This window comes from Odocoileus virginianus, chromosome 21, assembly GCF_023699985.2.
Source record: "Odocoileus virginianus isolate 20LAN1187 ecotype Illinois chromosome 21, Ovbor_1.2, whole genome shotgun sequence".
Lineage (NCBI taxonomy): Eukaryota > Metazoa > Chordata > Mammalia > Artiodactyla > Cervidae > Odocoileus > Odocoileus virginianus.
Genome location: NC_069694.1, coordinates 50,407,188 through 50,427,364, shown reverse-complemented (window position 1 = coordinate 50,427,364; position 20,177 = coordinate 50,407,188). Strand labels below are relative to the sequence as shown.

The 20,177-nt window shown below is 41.0% G+C and overlaps 1 protein-coding gene across 48 annotated transcripts in view; it reads right to left on the bottom strand.

The window, feature by feature from the left end:
- Window positions 1-992: 992 nt before the first annotated feature.
- Window positions 993-20,177, bottom strand: part of ANK2 (ankyrin 2) — a 687,657-nt gene continuing 668,472 nt past the window's right edge. For 23 of the 48 annotated variants that reach the window (XM_070452307.1, XM_070452311.1, XM_070452318.1 and 20 more), the window contains 8 exons: window positions 18,232-18,375; window positions 14,524-14,806; window positions 12,461-12,752; window positions 10,029-10,121; window positions 9,457-9,540; window positions 9,182-9,346; window positions 7,991-8,173; window positions 3,148-3,259 (listed from right to left, as the gene is read on the bottom strand). In XM_070452307.1, coding sequence (XP_070308408.1) covers window positions 3,245-3,259; window positions 7,991-8,173; window positions 9,182-9,346; window positions 9,457-9,540; window positions 10,029-10,121; window positions 12,461-12,752; window positions 14,524-14,806; window positions 18,232-18,375 — 1,259 coding nt within the window. In that variant the 3' untranslated portion in view covers window positions 3,148-3,244. Of the gene's footprint in view, window positions 3,260-6,503; window positions 6,596-7,990; window positions 8,174-9,181; window positions 9,347-9,456; window positions 9,541-10,028; window positions 10,122-12,460; window positions 12,753-14,523; window positions 14,807-18,231; window positions 18,376-20,177 lie in introns of all 48 variants that reach the window. The other 25 variants (XM_070452315.1, XM_070452319.1, XM_070452326.1 and 22 more) reach the window with 3 other exon arrangements.

Below are 20,177 nucleotides of genomic sequence, written 5' to 3'. Positions count from 1 at the left end.
CAAAAAGAGAAAAACAAATATTATATATTAATACATGCATGTGGAAACCATACAAATGGTACAGATGAGCCAATTTCCAGGGTAGGAATGATGTAGAGAATAAACATGTGGACGTGGGGGTAGGGGGAGGGGAGGGTGGGACAAATTGGGAGACTGGCATGGACATATACACACTACCGTATGTAAGCTAGATGGCCAGCGGGAACCTGTTATAATGCTTAGGAAGCCTGGCTTGGGGCTCTTGGATGACCTAGATGGGTAGGGCTGGGGGCGGGGATGGTGGGAAGGCAGCTCAAGAAGGAAAGGATGTATGTATACACAGAGCTGATTCACTTCACCATACAGCAGGAAGTAACAGAACACTGTAAAGCAATTATACTTCAATAAAAAAAGCATAAAATAAATAAAACCAATTCTTGAGCTGTGCCTTTCTCTTGTTTTTGCAGTAAAAATACTATAGCAGCACTAAAGGGTTTCTTTCCAAAAACAAAACCAAAGATACTCTCCAAACACAACTGATTTCAGTCTTGCACATTCCTGCCCTGTTCTTTATTTGGGTTAATGGATCCATTTCATGTCTGACTCTCAGTCAATGAGAGACGAGTAAAGCCCCAGAGCTAAACGCTGCTCCCAAAGGCAGAAGGTGTTCTCTGGGCCCCACGACCGCATAGGAGAGAAGTGAATCAGGGCCCTTCTTCTCACCTCTTCCAGGCCCCAAAATTCCCATTTCTCATTTACTCGTGACCCCAAAACTAAAAATAAATCTTCATTTTTCTCCTTTTGCATAACAATAACAATTCTCTCAGGACAGGATACAGTCTGTTTCTCCCAGTGCCTAACAGCGCTGGGCATGGAGCATATTCAGTTCCCAAATAAGAACAAAAGCAAGTTGTATGTTCCTTCAGGCTCCACATCTATTGCACCTCTTTAATATTAATCTGTTATCTCCTGGAATCAAAGGTGAGTGACAAAGAAGAACAAATCACTGTTGCCACATTTAACACTTGTACATTTTATTTAATTAAATCAGCCATTGTACACATTGCAGCTATGTATTGTTAGTGTTGTATTTTTTCCGTTAACTAATACATGCCCTCATAGATATATTCAATTAGTGTTATCACCATGGGAACAAGATGCTGATTCATCAACTGAAAATTCACTTCTTCTCACAGTATTCAAGTTTTTTGATTACACAGCAAAAATCAAAACCGAAAAAAAAAAAAAAAGGTGAATAACCATTATGTTGTTACACAGACATCATCTGCACTGCAAATAACACAACAGAAATGCTTTTCTTGAGCTCCAGTGAAGGTTTGGACAAGAAGGCCATGGTGTGCTCAAAAAGTTTCACCGCTGGCCTCCCTCATTTTGGCTGCCAAAGAATGCTTTAGTTCCTATCCAATTGCCAAAAAGTGCTATCATTTGAGGCTTAGGAGATTTGGCTTGTGGGAAACCTCCCTCCCAGGAAATTTTCTCTCTTGGCAACATTACTTGAAATGATGAAGTACCATTGTTTGTCATCTTTCAGAACAATGAGTCATTTTTGCACAACAGGAAAAGACCAGATAGAATTGGAAAATGTTCAATCCCTGGAGGATAGACTCTGGTTTTTAAATTTTTAAATTTCATCTTCATTGAATATACTTTTAACAAATAACTGATTCAAAATGTATACTGTTTATATGAATATATTTGTGAATATATATATGTTAAAATGCTACACAGCTTCAACCACTAGAGGAATGAGGAATAGGACATGGAAATCACTCAGATGATTAAAGTCCCTTCTTTGAAACAAACAGACAGGAAAGTGCACAAATGCACTTCAGAGTTTTCGAGGGAGTTTGGATTTCAAATAAATAAACTAAAAATTTTAAACCCAAACCAAAATTTTCAGGATTTCTCAATCTCGTCTGCAAGCTAAAAAATAGACCTAGCAGAAAAGTGAAAAGTGCTTGCTGAGGGTAAAAAGAATGAAAACCATTGATGTGATTAGAAGAGGGGTTTGTGGTTTGATTCTTAAATGCTACATGCAGGTATTAGAGAAGATATAAACCTGGAGAAAGAAAAAAAAAAGAAAGAAACCACTTCAACATGGTGAAGGAGTTCAACCATTTGTGTTGGGCAAATCTTGCTTTCGATGAATTATCTACAGTGCAGTGGCCAGGAGAGAGTACCACCAATAAGACAGCGTGGTTTGCTAAAGCAGCAATGAAAACTGGAAAACTACAGTAGTTATAGCTTTTTAAAATACCCTGCCAACACGTCCCCAATCTAAAGGACCTGAAGATGCTAGACAGCTGTGGGATGCTGCTGCTGGCAACTGAACACCTCACTGCTTCATCTCGTTGCCTTGGCTCCCCGCCTCCCCGCCCTCGATGACGGCTGGAGAGTCATAAATCATGGCTGGCCGGCACCAGCAGGAAGTGCTTAGTTAGGACAGTTCTTCAAGGTTATGACCCATCTTTAACTAGGAGCCAGGGCTACTGTGGAAATTCTAAGGACATGGTAGGTCTGAAGTGCTTCTTTTGTGGTAGAACTGTATTATCATTCGATTGTGTTAGCAATATCGTAATGAACCATAGTTCAGCAATTCCTCTAGAGGCCTTTTACTCCGTGATGCCCAGTGTAGTCAGGATAGGCAGTGGTTTTAATTTTAATATAGTGTTCGTCTGAGCATTAGCTATATACATCATACACGGGTATCTCTTGGAAGGATTCCTATGTGTCATCATTTGAAGAGGTCTGCAGGTGAAGTTCTCCTGTTGAATGGATTTTCATGGAGCGTGTGCCGAAGCCAAGAAGGACAATGGAGGTGGCCAGGTCCCAGGTGAGCATAGACACAACAAAGTAGCGGATACAGCATCCAGAATGAGGGATGCTATCTTTGGTCACAAATTAGCTTACAGTTAAAGAGGATGGGGAAAAACTCAAACCAAATGCCGCATGTTTGCTAAAAGTGAAATGTCAGGGTATCCCATTAATCAGGCCAGTTAGGTCACTCCTCTAATGAAACGGGAAGTTGCATATTGAGTGAATGTGTGGTTTCTGGTGTGAGAATTGGGCAGCCCCTCACTGGGCCTCTTGCTTTGAGTCCTCCTTGCAGAAATGCCGAAGGAGTTGCTGGAGGTCGTGCTGGAGGTCGTCCTGGTCTAGTGCTTCTGGGACATCCTCCAGGTGCTCCAAGTAAATGCGTTTTCCCTGCTGGTCCTTCACCACAGCCCTCTTCTGGGTTCTAGCTTTACTCATTGTTGTCCTGGAGGAAAGCAGACGAGAGAATGTCACATTCTTTCTTTACTGCTAAAGGCAGCCACTATCTTTGGTATGAGGGGACCCAAGACATGAATGTGGTACTTACTGTCGACGCTTCTGTACTGGGCTATTAGAACAACTACAGCCATCTCTGCACTTCTTTCTTTTAAACATGGCTCTCCTATTTAAATGACTCATGAGATTTCTAAAAAGTATTCTAGAACAAGGCGTATTTTTTTTTAAACTTTAAGAAATATTTCGAATAAAAGAAATGATGCTTTCATATGATTCTCTTAAGAACTAACCATACAATCATGCCTGTTTTGATTAGGGCATGCAGATTCAAAACAACGTGCGTTCAAGTGTGTTCAATTGTGAACAACTCTTTGCGACCCCATGGACTATACTCTGTGGTATAGTCCACATGGCTCCTCTGTCCATGGAATTTCCCAGACAAGAATACTGGAGTGGGTTGCCATTTCCTCCTCCAGGGGATCTTCCTGACCCAGGGATCAAATCCATGTCTCCTGCACAGGCAGTCATATTATTTACCACTGAGTCGCCTGGGGAGCAAAGTAACATGGCTCCTTCTCAAATACTGATTCCATATATAATTTTTGACAGCCTAAGAAAAATAGCTTTTATTTAAAACACTTTCGCTTCCAGCTTAATCCTCAGAGTCACTATCCAACTCAGACTTCCCCAAAATATTCTGAAAGAACTTTCCCACGGGATATAGATCTTTAAAAATTGGAATATTATTCCATCAATACAAACGAAGGTTACTACCAGCAAAAAGATGAAGGTCTATCCTGGCCTCTGAAATTCCATCTGGAGATGGGGTGGAGGGGGAGGAATGGGGAACGAAAAGGAAAAGACCACCAAGAGACAAATCCTTCTTGCGTCTCCCCAGAGTCCACACACTGGCCCACTTTATACCTCTTACAGCCACTCGGCAGTCTACGCTCTCTTGGCTCCCTCATCAGACTGGTGATTACTGGAGAAAAGGGGTGCTGATGGACTATTACATTGGTACGATTATTTTCCTGCATCCTTACTGCAAAGTGATCATACTGTGATTTGCTTCCTCTCTACTCATAAATACAATTCTTCATTTCACAAATATGTGGTGAACATGTCTTATGGGCCAGGTACTATTATTATAATAACAAGTAAGGAAACTGATCTCAGAGAATTTAAGCAATGCTCCAAATTAAAAAAAAAAAACAACTCAGTTACTATACAGCAGGGCCAAAAATCAAAGATTTCAGGATCTATAATCATGAGGCCATAGAGACCAACTTTATACCAGCTTTGGAAGTATCAGTTTTCGAAGCTTTACCCAGTATTTTCCTTATGGATTCCTAGTGTCAAGAAGCTGAGGGTTCTGCCCATGGGCTGCTCTTAAGTATTATTCTTCCTTCTAACATCTCTACACATTTGTTAAGATCACCTTGATTTTTAAAATAGCTGACTTCAGTCAAAACACTTCCAGCTTACCTTTGGACATTTTGTTTCCTTCCTTCTCTTGTGTTCTCTTATCTCCCCTTTCCTTTGCGTCTACATGAATTATTTTGTATCTGAAAGCAAACTTTCATTTGTTCCTTTTGAGTAAAAGGTCAAATTTGGTGCCAGGGGCTGAAGTCAGATTGTTTTATAACTATTCAGCATCCACATATATATATATATTTTTTCCCACCCAAAATGCAAATTTCTGACTATTGCCACCAAGATCTAGTATAAACCTTTAGGGCACTGGCATTGGGGGTTAAGCTTCTATCAGAAGACACCGCTTGGTGTTCTGTGTCCACATATGTCAATGAATGTGTTTATGAATACAGGACTCAGTGGAATGAATTGTATGCCTATCAGGGGAGCAGTGGGTATGACCAAATGTCTTCAGCAACATATAAGATAAAGTGTTGCGGATCACAAATGGACTTCCATAAACTAAGTAGCTGTGGGACTGGACTGAGATGTCTATATTCTTGGCTTTAAATTCACCAGCTGTCACTGAGAGTTTTGGATGAACTGGTCTCAATCTAATTCCATCTTAAGATCTCACGATGCTAGGTGGTACGCAGTTTATGTGGTCCCATATGAATAACTGAGAAAGACGTAAAAGTTGAGTATAAAAAGAACTTTCTCCTCAATTCATATAGCATTTTTAAAGTTCTGTGAGCAATTACTCTCTTAGGGCTGTTTTTCACATGTGGTTAGAGGGTGGAATTGTGACAGAACCTTTAATTTCACTGTTCTAATTATTATGTTCTACAGGCTAAAAATAGCCTTGTAGAGTACTATAAATGACAATCTTTCTTTTCTTTTCATTGAAATGAAAAGCGCAGCAGTAACTTCAATTTCCATTGTGTCTTCACTGAGAAGCTGAGAACATTTTATTAATACACACAGCACTGTTAGAGGCCCAGAAAGAAGTGAGGTAACAGTGCCCAGGTTTACACATGGAGCAAGCAATGGGGATAAGGGTATACCAGAAAGCCTCAGAGCTAGTCCTTGTTCATATGCATAGAAATGAGCTGCTTATTGCTCTTATAGTACTTTCTGAATTTATTAAAGCCCCCGGTTTCAGCCTCACTAGGTACCAGCTTCATGGGTATCAAATTCATGCTCATGTTATTTGCCACTCACATGCAGAATCACGAAACAGCTTGTTTAAAACAAAAACAAAAACAAAAACCCATCAAAGGAACGGTTTACCAAGATTGAGCTGAAGGCAGCTAGGTTAATTTGTGAGCAATTTAATTTGATTCCTCTTATGCTGTTCTACAATGGAATATCCCAGATGGTTGGCCCAATGAAATTGGTGACTTGCTGAAACCTAGGAAGTGACTGTGTAAAAGTCATCTGACTATTTTCATGTCTTAGTATTACTTAAAAAAAATTTTTTTGTTTATTTATTTATGGCTGTACTGGGTCTTCATTTCCGTGGTATGTGGGATCTTCCTGGACCAGGGATGGAACCGAAGTCTCCCGCGTTGGCAAGTGGATACTTCACCACTGAGCTACCAGGGAAGCACCTTAGCATTACTTTTAAAGCATCAGGAGAACACTTCAGGAATGACACAGTGACAGATGCATCACTTGACAGAAGTCTTAAAATGCAGGATGAGTCTGTAGTTACCAAGAGGTTTTAGGGTAGATGTGTGGACTCTATTTATCTTTTCTTAAAATTAGAAAACTTTAAAAAAGTGTTAGTTGGCAAAGCATCACCCCATGCTAACCCAAACCTTCTAATTATTGATCCATCCTCCTTCAGGACTTCATTCTCTACTAAACTGGGGGAGTAGACTTTCATGTGGCTACCTGTGTAACTCAGAGCCTGAAATAAGGAAAAAACAGAACAAGACAAAGTCCATCATAAACCACAGACTTTAACTTAATCTATCACTCTGCTTAATGGATGGTCAATATAAAAATATATGCTTGAAAGAATAAAGAAAAGCAATTCTTAGGAGCAGATCTAAGGATCAAGTTTTATTTAACAGGTCTGTAAGATTTCTTCCATTCATGAAGGAGACTTGTTCAACTACTTTACAGTTGTCCCTACCTATACTGGTTAATTTCTAATTTCCTCCTTGCCTCACCCTGCTTCTTTCGACAATGCAGACTTTAATGACAAATACAATCAGTAACGACCAGAGGCGAAAACAAGCAACAAACAAAATAAAGCCCAAAGTGTATAACTCAGCTGATTCTTCTTTTGATAGTTCAAGGTCACCAGCTGTCAAAATGTGAAGAACTAAAAGTATTATAAATAAAGTATGCTCTTAATATCCTAATGCATTCATATATAATCTCAATGCATACTGTGGGTATAAAAGAGGGCATACACATAACATTTAACTTCAAAATGTTTCAATAGCAAAGAATGTTTCATAAATGTATTTTGCACATGCCCACCAGCCCTTAGCTGAATCTTTGGGACCACAGGTGTTTCAAATTTCAGACTTTTTTTTCTTTTTGGATTTTAGAAAGGTAATATGAGGTATACACTCTATATTCTAATATCTCAGTTGGGGTAGGGACAGCATCCTGAAATCATACCCATTAATGTATCAATAGCAAAACACGAACATTCATTCTTTTGGAATAAAAAAAGACTCCAAGTCATTATAATTCCTTGTCAGTTCACACTGAAGTTTTCCTGCCAAACTAACTTGCTATTAACTTAAAAAATTTGTTCTGGTTTTCAAAATTTGGGGAATTTTTGTATTGTAGTTAGTGTTTATGGATGTCACTGTGGACACATTTTGTAATTATTGAAAATCAGAACTTAATTATAAATGCTTGATTTATTTATGGTTATGAAAGATATCTGAATCTTCTTTAATGCTTATCATTGGAAATATCTGAGAATATCCATTAGCAAAAATAAGGGGCAATATCTAATTCTTTCCCTTACTAATTGGAAGTACAAGTCAGTTCTGAGACTTTTAGGCAAGAGGTACCATCATGCCCCAACTTTGGAGATTCTGATTGAGAATGAGCTGAAGTGAATCCTGGTCATATGGATTTATAAAAACTATTCAGGTGGCTCAAATGAATACAAGTTGAGGAAAATTATTTCACTGTACACATTATTCAAATAGGAATTCTACTCTCTTGAATTATTCTGCATCCTTCCATGAATACAGGTATGGAATGACACAATGATTAATCATTTTCTTCTCAAACACAAGGCACACATAAAGACAAGGTGATGATGCTTCTATACCTCTTCAAAGTCATCTTTGGCGGAAGGAAGATCAGTGGCTAAACTAGAATCCCCCAGATGTTTCTCCATCCTCTCTCCATGTACCATAGTTGTCTTAACAACTTTGCTGACTCTACGGCCTTCCACGGGTTCAGCCTGAAATTGTGAGGTACTGGACAAAATGCTGGGCTCAGACAAAGTCACCTGATGAATGAAGGACACACAATATACAGTTTCTGATGACCAAAATGTAACAGTGATGAATTTTTCTATGCCAAAACCCACATACTACAATGGTGTAATCTTAAAAACAGCATTTTGTCAATAAGAAGCAGAAAAAAACTACAATCAATTGGTAACATCTATATAATGACTATACAGACACAGCACCAAATCAGCCACTTGGACATCAGTCGCTTGGACAGAGGCTGGTCAGGAGGTTTCATGACTGAAAACATGTTCAGGAGGAACTGGCTGCTCAGTGCAATGCAGACATAGCGCCCTGCAGATGAACTCTCTTTTCCCAAGGGCAAATGTGTTGTTTCGACATGAAGACAAAATTAACCATCAAACAAGGACCTGACAGAGACATGAGAAACTGAAACTGTAGATTTTCAGAGAACCTCATGTGTATAATAATAAAATTTTGAGGATGTGAATGGGTGCAAGATGGTGAGAGTGTCCCAAGTTATATGTCAAAGAGAGTCAATACATTTCTAAAAGAGGGAAGTGAAACAGGAAGAAAGAAAAGTACAAAGCGAGGGAGTTTCTGGATCCTGATTTCAGTGACTCTGAAACACCAAAGTTTAGAAATCCAGCATTTATCAAAGGTGCCCTAGAGAGGGCTGCGGTGAGCGGCTGGGCACAAGCACCTCGGTGCGTCTGCACAAGTTTTTTCAGAACCTACCACTTGCCCGCTAACAGGATTGCTGTCTTAAATGTTGACTCTTGGATGTCTGCTGCAGTCAAATGAACGAATGAGAAAGTGGAGATGAACAGGACCAAAGACAGTGAGCACAGGGTTACACATCCCCCTTGTGGCTCTTTAAAAATTTTCCAAATCACGAAGACAAGAATCAACATGGAGCTAAACACAGACTGCCTTATAAAGGGGAGAAGGGAGGCCAACAGGAGCAAACGACCTCATCCGTCTCCTGTGAGCTCTGTTTTACACCTCTCCATAAGTCAGTTCTGGAGGCGTCATGGGCTCACCTCTGACTGCTCCGTGTCACTCTTCAATACAATGCGCTTTATGACTTTGGAATATCCATCCCCGTCTTCAATGTTGATAGAATCCTGCGGTGTTCCCTGCATCGTAATCTCTTCTTTCTCTGTGCCATCAGAGGAGATGAACCGCCTGATGATTTTCCTAGTAACCTAGAAGATATTTTATTCATGTATCTTGTTTTTGAGTGACAGTGCCGGGCTACTGATCGACGTTTAGACAGGACACTTGCATCAATCATGTTAAGATACTAAGATAATACCTTCTTTACCACGGTGTGTCCATGCTCATCAATGTATTCTTCTTCTGTGACTGTTTCTGGGGGTATGTCAGGCATATCATCTCCCTACACAGTTGAGAGAAAAGGGTCACTTCTGTGTTTGACATCAGTGCTGAAGAACTACTCCCAAGTGCTTATAATGCAAGGAATGTTAGAAAATTAAAGGAGCTTTGAGAAGCACTGCTGAGATGCCAAATCCTGTCAAGTAGTATGTTTAACAGATAAAAAAAAAAAAGGTGGGTAATAACATGCTAGAAAATCTGACCAAAGTTAGCTCAAACTTAAACAAACAAACAAAAATAGACCAGCCAGAGGTGAGGTGGGTGGAGCTGGAGATGCTAAATCTTGCTCTTGCTGTTTGTTTCAGAGGGAGGCTGTGGATGTCATTTCTGCTGCATTTCTTTACAAACAGAACTTAGGAGAGGTAGGATCGGCTTTCTGAAGGCCATGCACTACCTAAGGAGCATGCCAAGCCCTGCACTGCAGGTGGGCCACTCTCAAAGGGTTATGGGGACAGAAGTGTCCCGGACGTGCAGTAATGTAACAACTGGTACCTGAATAATCACTCGTCGGCGGACAACCCTGGTTGTTACCATCGCCTCCTCATCTGAGCTGGCCTCCAGCTCACCTAATTCCTCTGTTAGCTCCTGGTGGAAGCATGGAAGCAGGGTTTTTGTTTATCATGCTAAGGAATGTCTTCACTACAGGTTTCTGTTTTAGCTCACACTGGTTTCTGCAAGTTCTATTCATGGAGGCTTTGGTGGAGAAGCCAGGAGGTTGGTGAAAACAGCAATGCTGGGCTCAGACTTCAGTGAGAATATAGCTTCTTATTTACTGAATTAAAAAAAAAAATCTGAAATTCTGAGAGCTGCCTGAGCACCCATCTGTCAAAGTATATCAGAAGAAAGAAGCAACTTGCCCACTCTTCTTGGACTTCAGCTCCTGATGCACACAGACCACAGGCAGCACAAGAAACACTTGTGAGCCATTGATTCTCGGGCTCAGGCTGAGAATGACCCACCAAAGGTACAGAAATATCTTATGCTTGTAGCAGAACATTCTGCAGGAAGTCAAAATTTCCTGTAGCTATTATCTGGCCAGTAGTGAATTTCCCTGCCATCAGGGAAGACAGGCTATGAATAGTATTAGACTCACAGTGCAGAGAAGCTGAGGTGCAGAGGCCAATCCAATTTTATGGGTCTGGCCCAAAGCCAGAGCTGGAGCTAAGATCATAACTTTAGATGAAAACATATCTCTTGGGAACCATATATTGAATCATTCTTTCCTAACGGAATGCTATTTTTTAAAAAAAATTCTATTGAAAAGTAGAAAAGACTACTCAACTAAATTTTGTCAACATACTTTAAAATACCACTTATATTTCCATATTCTTTCCTGCTGCAGGAAAACATGTAAATTCCAAGCCAAATTATACTTTAAGTACACTTAGAAATCTGCTGCCTAGAAATATGGTCAGTAAGAAAAGTGACTGAAATTGGACCCTTAAGTCAGGGTCATGAGATGAAAAGGGTCAAAATAGGAAGCTTAAGAGAAAGAATTAGAAATTCATCAAGAATAAGTAGAATAAGTAAAATGTGGAATATAGGGCAATTTATCAAAATTTACTTATATGCATAGGACAGATTAAATATATGAATTATCCAGATAACTGTTTCAAGTCTACACTTCAGTTAGCCTATAGATTCTTAGACTAAAATTGGCAACTTTAAAGTTCAGACACCATCTATGAAACATTTTTACTAGAATTCACTTAAGTCAAGAACTTGAGAGATGAATAAAGGCTGTACAAAGGCAAACTTGGAATAAACATCCATTCATGGGATGAATTCATTATTTAAAATAGCTGCCAAAATTTGGAGCAGTTCTTATCTTCCTGGACCTCCCCTAATTTTAAACTATGATTGTAGATAAATCTTGCCAGCAGACATCACACTCAGAGTGAACAAAAATAAATGCAGATGTTAAGCCCAAAGATATTTTCCCCCCAGAGTCTTAATTCTTTTATAAAATATTCTTTCTTAAAAGATGTATATTCATGCTTTAAAAATACTCTGACATATACAATGTTTTTAAATCCAAAAAAGGAAAAATATATCTAATTTAATTTACATCAAGTTTAATTCAAAAAGATTTTCACACTTGAGTGTGTGTGAATCCTTCAGGGAGCTACTGAAAATGCCAGTTCTTGTCCTTTCCCCTCCCTGGGTTCATTCTGATCCAGGAATTCTGAGGAGGGAGCGATATGAGCCATTCAGACTGTGTTCTGAGAGTAAATGGTTCAACTGAGTTTCTTAAGATGGTCTCCACCTCTCTTCACAATATCAAAACTCACTTAAAAACAAAGAAAAGACAGGGATGCATATTCATGCTGCTATCGGTTTTCTGACTTTTGGAACCAGCCATCAATTTAGGTGTAATGTCCTTTTCCTGAGTCATTCTTAAAATAAATAGGAGATCTCACTTGGAAATAATACTTCCTCTAATGAGAAACATTTGTTTTGGGAGGGTAAAGCCCACTCCATACCCACAGTCTGCGTGCCTGTCACCTGACCGCATAGACAGATCTGCCAAGAGGGCAGATTCCAGCACCCTCCCACGGCTTGCCAGCTTACCTGATGCTCGGTAAATTCCCCTCACTGGTTGTCTTTATTTATAAGATAGCTAATTCTGAAAGGTAATATCAGGTGTATTATTTCACCCCAATGCTCATTCTTCTTAGCAAAAGGGTTTCCAACTATAAAACTGGGGCTGATGGTCAAAGAGCTAGAATTAGAATCATGTACTACCTTTTTCTAGATTCACGGGTTCTCAGGTTTTAAAAGGGATTGGCGGGCTTCCCATGGCCCAAGTTAATTAATTTGGCAAGCCGTTCTGTGAAAAAAAACAGGTCACTGGAGAAAGGGACATGGGAGAGGGTGTGTAGCTTTGTTCCACGTGGGCAAAGAAACAGAGGAGGTGATTTTACCTTTTGAAAAGCATCATCTTCATCAAGCCTCTCGAAGGCCTGTGGCTGGTCCTCGGCCGACTCCACGATCACAAGGCTGCTTTTCCGAGGTGAACTCTCCTCCCTGCATTCGGGGGGCTCCTCAGGTTCCTGCACGACTGGAGAGCCTCCCCGCTCACTTGATGTCGGGGTCTGGAGATACAGCCTCTCCTCCTCGGGAGGGGTGACAATTTCCTCGGGTGTCTTGGCGGGGGAGCCAGATGTTCCCGCGGCCTTCTGAGTCTCTGACATTTCTGTCCCTGGGGTTGTCACGCTGAAATGGAAAAGCCCCAGTATACCATGAGAACACAGACATTTCTGCCCCCGCTGAAGAAAGGGAAGATGAAATCTGTCTTCATAGTCTATGGAAGTCTAAACATGTTTTCTAAATTTGGCCACGAAATGAACAAGAAATGTGAACCAAAATTGTATGTAAAATATAGTTATAGCACATTGATGTAGCATTGACTGGGAAAGATGCATTTTAAAAGGATAAAAATTATCCTCAAATGTATTACCATTTCCTAGTCTCTACAAAGTAGGGTAATAAATAATATGTGATATTAATAAATAAATAATTTCATATTTCTTTGACAACTCAAGGTAATATTGATGATCTGAGGAGGTTTATGTAAGAAAGATCTGTGGACAATAAGGCTTCTGAAGCAAAACCAAAATTTGGCAAAAATTTTAAAAAGCAATATATAAACCCCATGTTAAATATAGTTACCATAATCATAAATAGAGGGAGATTCTTGTTATATCTCTGGAAAATCGTTATTACTTGATAAGATCTTTTGGTATTGAAACTTTTTCTGTTGATATAGTTTAAGTAATGCAAACTTTATAATCGCAATTTCTTTTTTAAAAAATTATTTATTTGGTTACACCAGGTCTTAGTTGAGGCACGTGGGGTCTAGTTTCCTGTCCAAGGATTGAACCCAGGTCCTCTGCACTGGGAGCATGGAGTCTTAGCCACTAGACTACAAGGGAAGTTCCTATCATCTCAATTGCTAAAAGAAAAAAAAAAGTTCCCCTACTTTACTATAATTTTCTGTCACTCTAGAGATGTTAAATACCCTGAGTGCTTTTCTGATAGGCCCTCTTTGCTTCCCATCTTTTTCTTCTTCCTTCTCTCTTTTCCTGACCTCTCCTCTATGCTCTCCCCTACAATCTGCAGGCGGGTGGGTGAGAAGGCGGTGCTCTGTGGAAGGCAAGGTCATCTCAATGCCCATTTTACCCCCTTCTCCAGTTGCAGTGATTTCAGCATAAAGCCCACTCAAGGACAAAGAACCTCCTGACATACTGTTCTCGCATTTCAGGGCAGGGACATGCTTGCCTTTCTCATGATCTGGTTGGTTTTCTAGACAAGTGTCATTTAAGAAACTTTCTTTTGCTTTTGCTTCCAGGAAGCCCAGAGCTCGAGTTCCAAGCTCGCGGCGCTCTGCAGCTTCCTTGAGCCAGCAGCTCTCCAGATGACTTCTCTCCATTCCCATTGCAACCTCTAAGGGCCTTTCAGTCTGTGTGAGTGATCTGTGTGGCATTTCTGTATCTACTGTCAGCTATCTCACAGCTGTGTTGAAATACACACGGTGGCTTCCCCTGCACTGGCCCTGTTCACACTGCACCAGTCAGAACACAACCAGCGGACACAGAGGAGTGAGGCGCCGCAAACACACAAGTAATGACCGCACGGTCTACAGTTTCAACAATGCCTTCAGACACACCCTTGACCTTTGACCCTGTGAGGTGAATAAAGTGGATATTATTATCATAACCTGTACATGTGGAAACAGAAACTCAAAGGGCTTGGGCATTCGCCCAAGGTCACTGAATTGGAAATTGTTTCAAGCAAACTTGTGCCATGCAATGCTGTCACATGATGTCTATTAAATATTTTGCTTCTTTTCCTCTAGTTCTGGCATTTGTTATTTGTGGGGTCATTTGAGAACTATCTGAAAACTCTTTACACTTGGATATGCCTGGCACCCTTGCCATGTGGGCTGTCTGGAGTGACCCAGCACAGGCTTTCTTTTGCAACTCACAAGTATTCTTGCTGTTCAAGAGATGACTCCTCAGGTTGGTCTTGCATTTTCCCTGAGAAATCCTGTTGAACTTGCTCCTTGTGAGTCTGAGGAAGGAGCTCTGTTGCAGAGCCGTCGCCCTCAGTTTTGGGGATGCCATCCTGAAAAGTGGAATAACCAACAGAAATGTCTTCCTCTGAAACGATGGGAGGGTGGTCAGAGACCTCGTCCTCTTTAGAAGCAGCATGCTCCTCTTTCTGTTTGTGCTGGGCAGAGCGTAGCTCCTCTTGCAGTACTGAGAACCCTAGAGCGGAGAATGATTCAAGTTAAGTGTTTAATTGAAGCGAAACTATATTAAGTAGGTATTTATTAAGTAACTACTACATGCCACGTCTGTGATAGGTTCATGGTTACAAAGTTGATAGAGGCACTGTGTCTGCTTTCTATCTAATGCTGACCATCTAGGGAAGCACAGGCAAGTAAGAAATATTAAAATGCACAATGACTGGGTCACCAGTGCTAGATGATGAATGCCAAGCACCCAACAGGGCTAAACAATCAGGAAAGGAAATGTAGAGGGTGAGATATCTTTAGGAGACTTAAAGATAAGCAGGAATCACCTGCAACAGTCAAGGCATAAATCTATGTGGTAAGAAGAGGGTTAATAAGAACGGTAATAAAAATACTACTACTACTAATAGCTAACACATTCTGAATATTTATACTATACATCAGGTACCATTATGGGCTTCCCAGGTGGTGCTAGTGGTAAAGAACCTGTGTGCCAAGGCAGGAGACATAAGAGACATAGGTTTGAATCCTTGATCTGGAAGATCCCCTGGAGGAGGGCATGGCATCCCACTCCAGTGTTCTTGCTTGGCAAATCCCATGGACAGAGGAGTCTGATGGGCTACAGTCCATAGGGTTGCAAAGAACTGGACATGACTGAAGTGACTTAGCACAGCATGGGCACTATTATAAGTGCTTTGCAAGTATTCACATGTATTAAACAACACTCTGAGGTTAGTACTCTTTTTATGAAAGGTCTCTTAGTGGAATTTCATTATATCAAAGGGCAATAAGGAGTCACTGAAAAATTTTTTGGCAGAGATGTGACTGACATTCATCTATCTCTCTATTCATTCAATAGATATAATATGTTGAGTTTTATATCTAGTAGGTGTTGTTTAGATGCTGGATACATAGAAGCAAACAGGACAGGAAAAGTTTGTGGCCTCACTGAACTTGCATTTCTGCAGATACATATTTATAATAATGCTCAGGGGGCAAGGAAGCCAGGGGAAAAGTACAGAGTAAAACTGGGCCAGTATTTCAGATAACCTTGTCAGAAAAGGCTTCTTTTAGGAGCTGATACTTGAGCAGAGGCTTGAATAAAGTGAGAGAAAAAGGTACCTGATGATCTGAGGGAAGAACACCTCAGAATGGAGGGGACAAAAAGCCCCAGAGCCTAGAAGCCTGAGAAGATGGAGGCGCCCAGGGAGCAGCCCAGAAGTCAGGTGTCTCAGACTTGGAAAGAGGGGGAGATGAGGGGACAGGCGTCTGCTGACAATAATACATGCCATTGTGTGAATTTACAGAATGTAAACTGCACAAAGACACTGAGGGAGACTACCCTGTGAAATGGGAAAAAAGGAACAAGAAGAGAGGGTATCATTTTAAGAAGAAGAAGAAGGGATTAATTTTCTGTGTCAAATGTTACAAGCGGGTAAAGGAAGATGAAGACTTAGTTGCTCAGTGCATTTGGTGATGAGGAGCAACTGGTGAATTTTGCAAGATTCTTTTCTGTTGAGTGGTGATGACCACACCTGGCCTGAATGGATTCTAGAGACAGTTCTACAGAGAACAGGAGGAGAAAAAGTAGAGATGGGAAAGTTAGACTCTTCTTTGGAAGAGACTTCCCATGAAATGGCTGGAGAAACAGGACAGTCATACAGGGAGACATGTTGGGTGAAAGAAGATCTTTGCTTTGCTTTGTTTTTTAAAGCTGGGATCTATGAAGCACATTGTAATGCTGAAGAGCATGGTCTAGTACTAGGAAGACAGAGTGGGTCACTGCAGGAGTGAAGTCCATAGCTGGTAAAGAGGATGAAATCCAGTACGAAAGACGAGATGATGGTTTTAGCAAAGCAAGGGCATTTTATACGGCAGGGAAGGTACAGTATAAGCACTGAGGCGCACTTAAATAGGGAGAATTTGTGGTGAACAGATATGGACATTTGCTTATAGTTATTCTTATTTTTTCTAAGGAATGTGAATTATGATCAGGTTGGAAAAAATGAAAAGAAGAGAAATATTAGAGGCTTGAAAGAAGAAGGGACAGTGCAAAAATAGTGATGAGACAGAAGGAGAATGAGCTAGTGAGAATGGAAATGAATGAGGGTAAATTAGAGAAATTTTCATATCAAAAACAAGGTAGGAACAATGGCTGGAGCTGCAGTGGGTTTGAAGGATGACTATGTAGAAGCAAAAGAGGATGCAAGTATAATACCTCGAGTTAGGGCTTGGAAGTAGTGCAGTCACTGATGACTCAGTTCGGGCTGCAGGCATAGAAACGGGATACTAAGGTAGAGTGAAAGATACAAGCATCAGCAACGCCACCAAGGAGCTGACGCAAGGGCACCGGATGGACCACCCATGCGGATGGCTGCTACTGGTGTGCATGTGTGCACGCGGAGTCGCTTCAGTCATGTCCAACTCTGTGACCTCACGAACTGTGGCCCACCAGATTCTCTGGTCATGGGATTCTCCAGGCAAGAATACTAGAGTGGGTTGCCACGCCCTTCTCCAGGGGATCTTCCTGACCTGGGAATCAAACTCACATCTGCCTTTGTCTTCTGCATTGGAGGAAGATTCTTTACCCACTGAGACACCTGGGAACGTTGGGTCCCCTTCAAATTCACATGCTGAAACCTTAATCCCAGTGTGATGATATTTGAACATGGTATCCCTGCTGCTGCCGCTGCTAAGTCACTTCAGCCGTGTCCGAACCTGTGCGACCCCATGGACGGCAGCCCACCAGGCTCCCCCGTCCCTGAGATTCTCCAGGCAAGAACTCTGGAGTGGGCTGCCATTTCCTTCTCCAATGCATGAAAGTGAAAAGTGAAAGTGAAGTCGCTCAGTCGTGTCCTACTCTTAGCGACCCCATGGACTGCAGCCTACCAGGCTCCTCCGTCCATGGGATTTTCCAGGCAAGAGCACTGGAGTGGGGTGCCATTGCCTTCCCCAATGGTATCCCTAGGAGGGAATTAGGTCATGAGGGGAGAGCCCTCATCAACATGATTACTACCCTTATAAGAAGAGGCTAGAGAGCCAGCTGTCCTTGGTGTGAGGAAAGAAAGAACAAGAAGACAGCCGTGAACCACCCTGAAGAGGGCCCTCACCAGACCCTGAATATGCTATCACCCAGATCTTGAACTTCCAGTTTTCAGAACCAAGAGAAATAAATTTCTATTGTTTAAGCTACCATGGTTTTCTGTTGGAGCTCATGGTTTTCGGTTGGAGCAGCTCACGATGACTGAGACAGTGATGAAACAACAAAGTGTGAGCAGTTTTGGCGTACCTAAAATGGGCAAGGAAGTCTCAGGATAGTGAGGAGAAGAACGGATGACCAAAGACCATAGGCAACCCTCTGAAAAAGGAAGACGGTGGGTCCCATTGCCTGAATTAACCATATACAGCAGACACGCATACACACACAAGCTGTCTGACCTTCACTATGATCCAGCGCAATGGTCTGCTCAATCTCTGCATAGCTATGACTGATGCGCTCCTGGAGAGATTCTGTGCTGGTCTCCATGAGATGAACGATATCCATTCGGTTGATCTTGGTGAGACATTCAATGAGACTGGTATCTGGGATATTAAAGAAAAAACATTGATTACATCAGAGGGCTAGTCTTTTAAACTCTTTCCTTTAGTTGTCTTAGTGAATTTTTTTTGTTGATACATTTTAAGTATAGGAAAAACTTACGAAAATTTTGATATCTCTACCAAAAACAGCCAAAACCCAACGAAGGATCTTTGTGAAAGTAAGCAAACAAACAAGAGAAACACACAAAGTGGGTGACACAGCATGGTAAGAAGCCCTAAAAGCAGAGTTACCAGACAACAACGCAGGAGGTCCTGTCAAATGTGAACCTTAGATAAAAAACAATTTTTTAAGTAAAAGTATATCCCAAATATTGCATGGGATATACTAATACTTGAGATATCTGGTCCTTCCCATTCTATTGTTTTCCCTATTTCTTTGCACTGATCACTGAGGAAGGCTTTCTTATCTCTTCTCGCTATTCTTTAGAACTCTGCATTCAAATGGGTATATCTTTTGTTTTCTCCTTTGCTTTTCGCTTCCCGTCTTTTCACAGCTATTTGTAAGGCCTCCTCAGACAACCATTTTGCTTTTTTGCATTTCTTTTTCTTGGGGATGGTCTTGATTCCTGTCTCCTGTACAATGTTATGAACCTCCATCCACAGTTCATCAGGTACTCTGTCTATCAGATCTAGTCCCTTAAATCTATTTCTCACTTCCACTGTATAGTCATAAGGGATTTGATTTAGGTCATACCTGAATGGTCTAGTGGTTTTCCCCACTTTCTTCAAGTTCAAGAAAATTAGAGATCTCTTCAATCTCTTCAAGAAAATTAGAGATACCAAGGGAACATTTCAGGCAAAGATGGGCTCAATAAAGGACAGAAATGGTAAGGACCTAACAGAAGCAGAAGATATTAAGAAGAGGTGGCAAGAATACACAGAAGAACTGTACAAAAAAGATCTTCACGACCCACACAATCACGATGGTGTGATCACTCACCTAGGGCCAGACATCCTGGAATGTGAAGTCAAGTGGGCCTTAGGAAGCATCACTATGAACAAAGCTAGTGGAGGTGATGGAATTCCAGTTCAGCTATTTCTAATCCTAAAAGATGATGCTGTGAAAGTGCTGCACTCAATATGCCAGCAAATATGGAAAACTCAGCAGTGGCCACAGGACTGAAAAAGGTCAGTTTTCATTCCAATCCCAGAGAAAGGCAATACCAAAAAATGTTCAAACTACCGCACAATTGCACTCATCTCACACGTTAGTAAAGTAATGCTTAAAATTCTCCAAGCCATTCTTCAGCAATATGTGAAATGTGAACTTCCAGATGTTCACACTGATTTTAGAAAAGGCAGAGGAACCAGAGATCAAATTGCCAGCATCCACTGGATCATCAAAAAAGCAACAGAGTTCCAGAAAAACATCTATTTCTGCTTTATTGACTATGCCAAAGTCTTCAACTGTGTGGATCACAATAAACTGTGGAAAATTCTGAAGGAGATGGGAATACCAGACCACCTGACCTGTCTCTTGAGAAACCTGTATGCAGTTAAGGAAGCAACAGTTAGAACTGGACATGGAACAACAGACTGGTTCCAAATAGGGAAAGGAGTATGTCAAGGCTGTACACTGTCACCCTGCTCATTTAACTTATATGCAGAGTATATCATGAGAAACGCTGGGCTGGAGGAAGCACAAGCTGGAATCAAGATTGCTGGGAGAAATATCAATAACCTCAGATATGCAGATGACACCACCCTTATGGCAGAAAGTGAAGAAGAACTAAAGAACCTCTTGATGAAAGTGAAAGAGGAGAGTGAAAAAGTTGGCTTAAAGC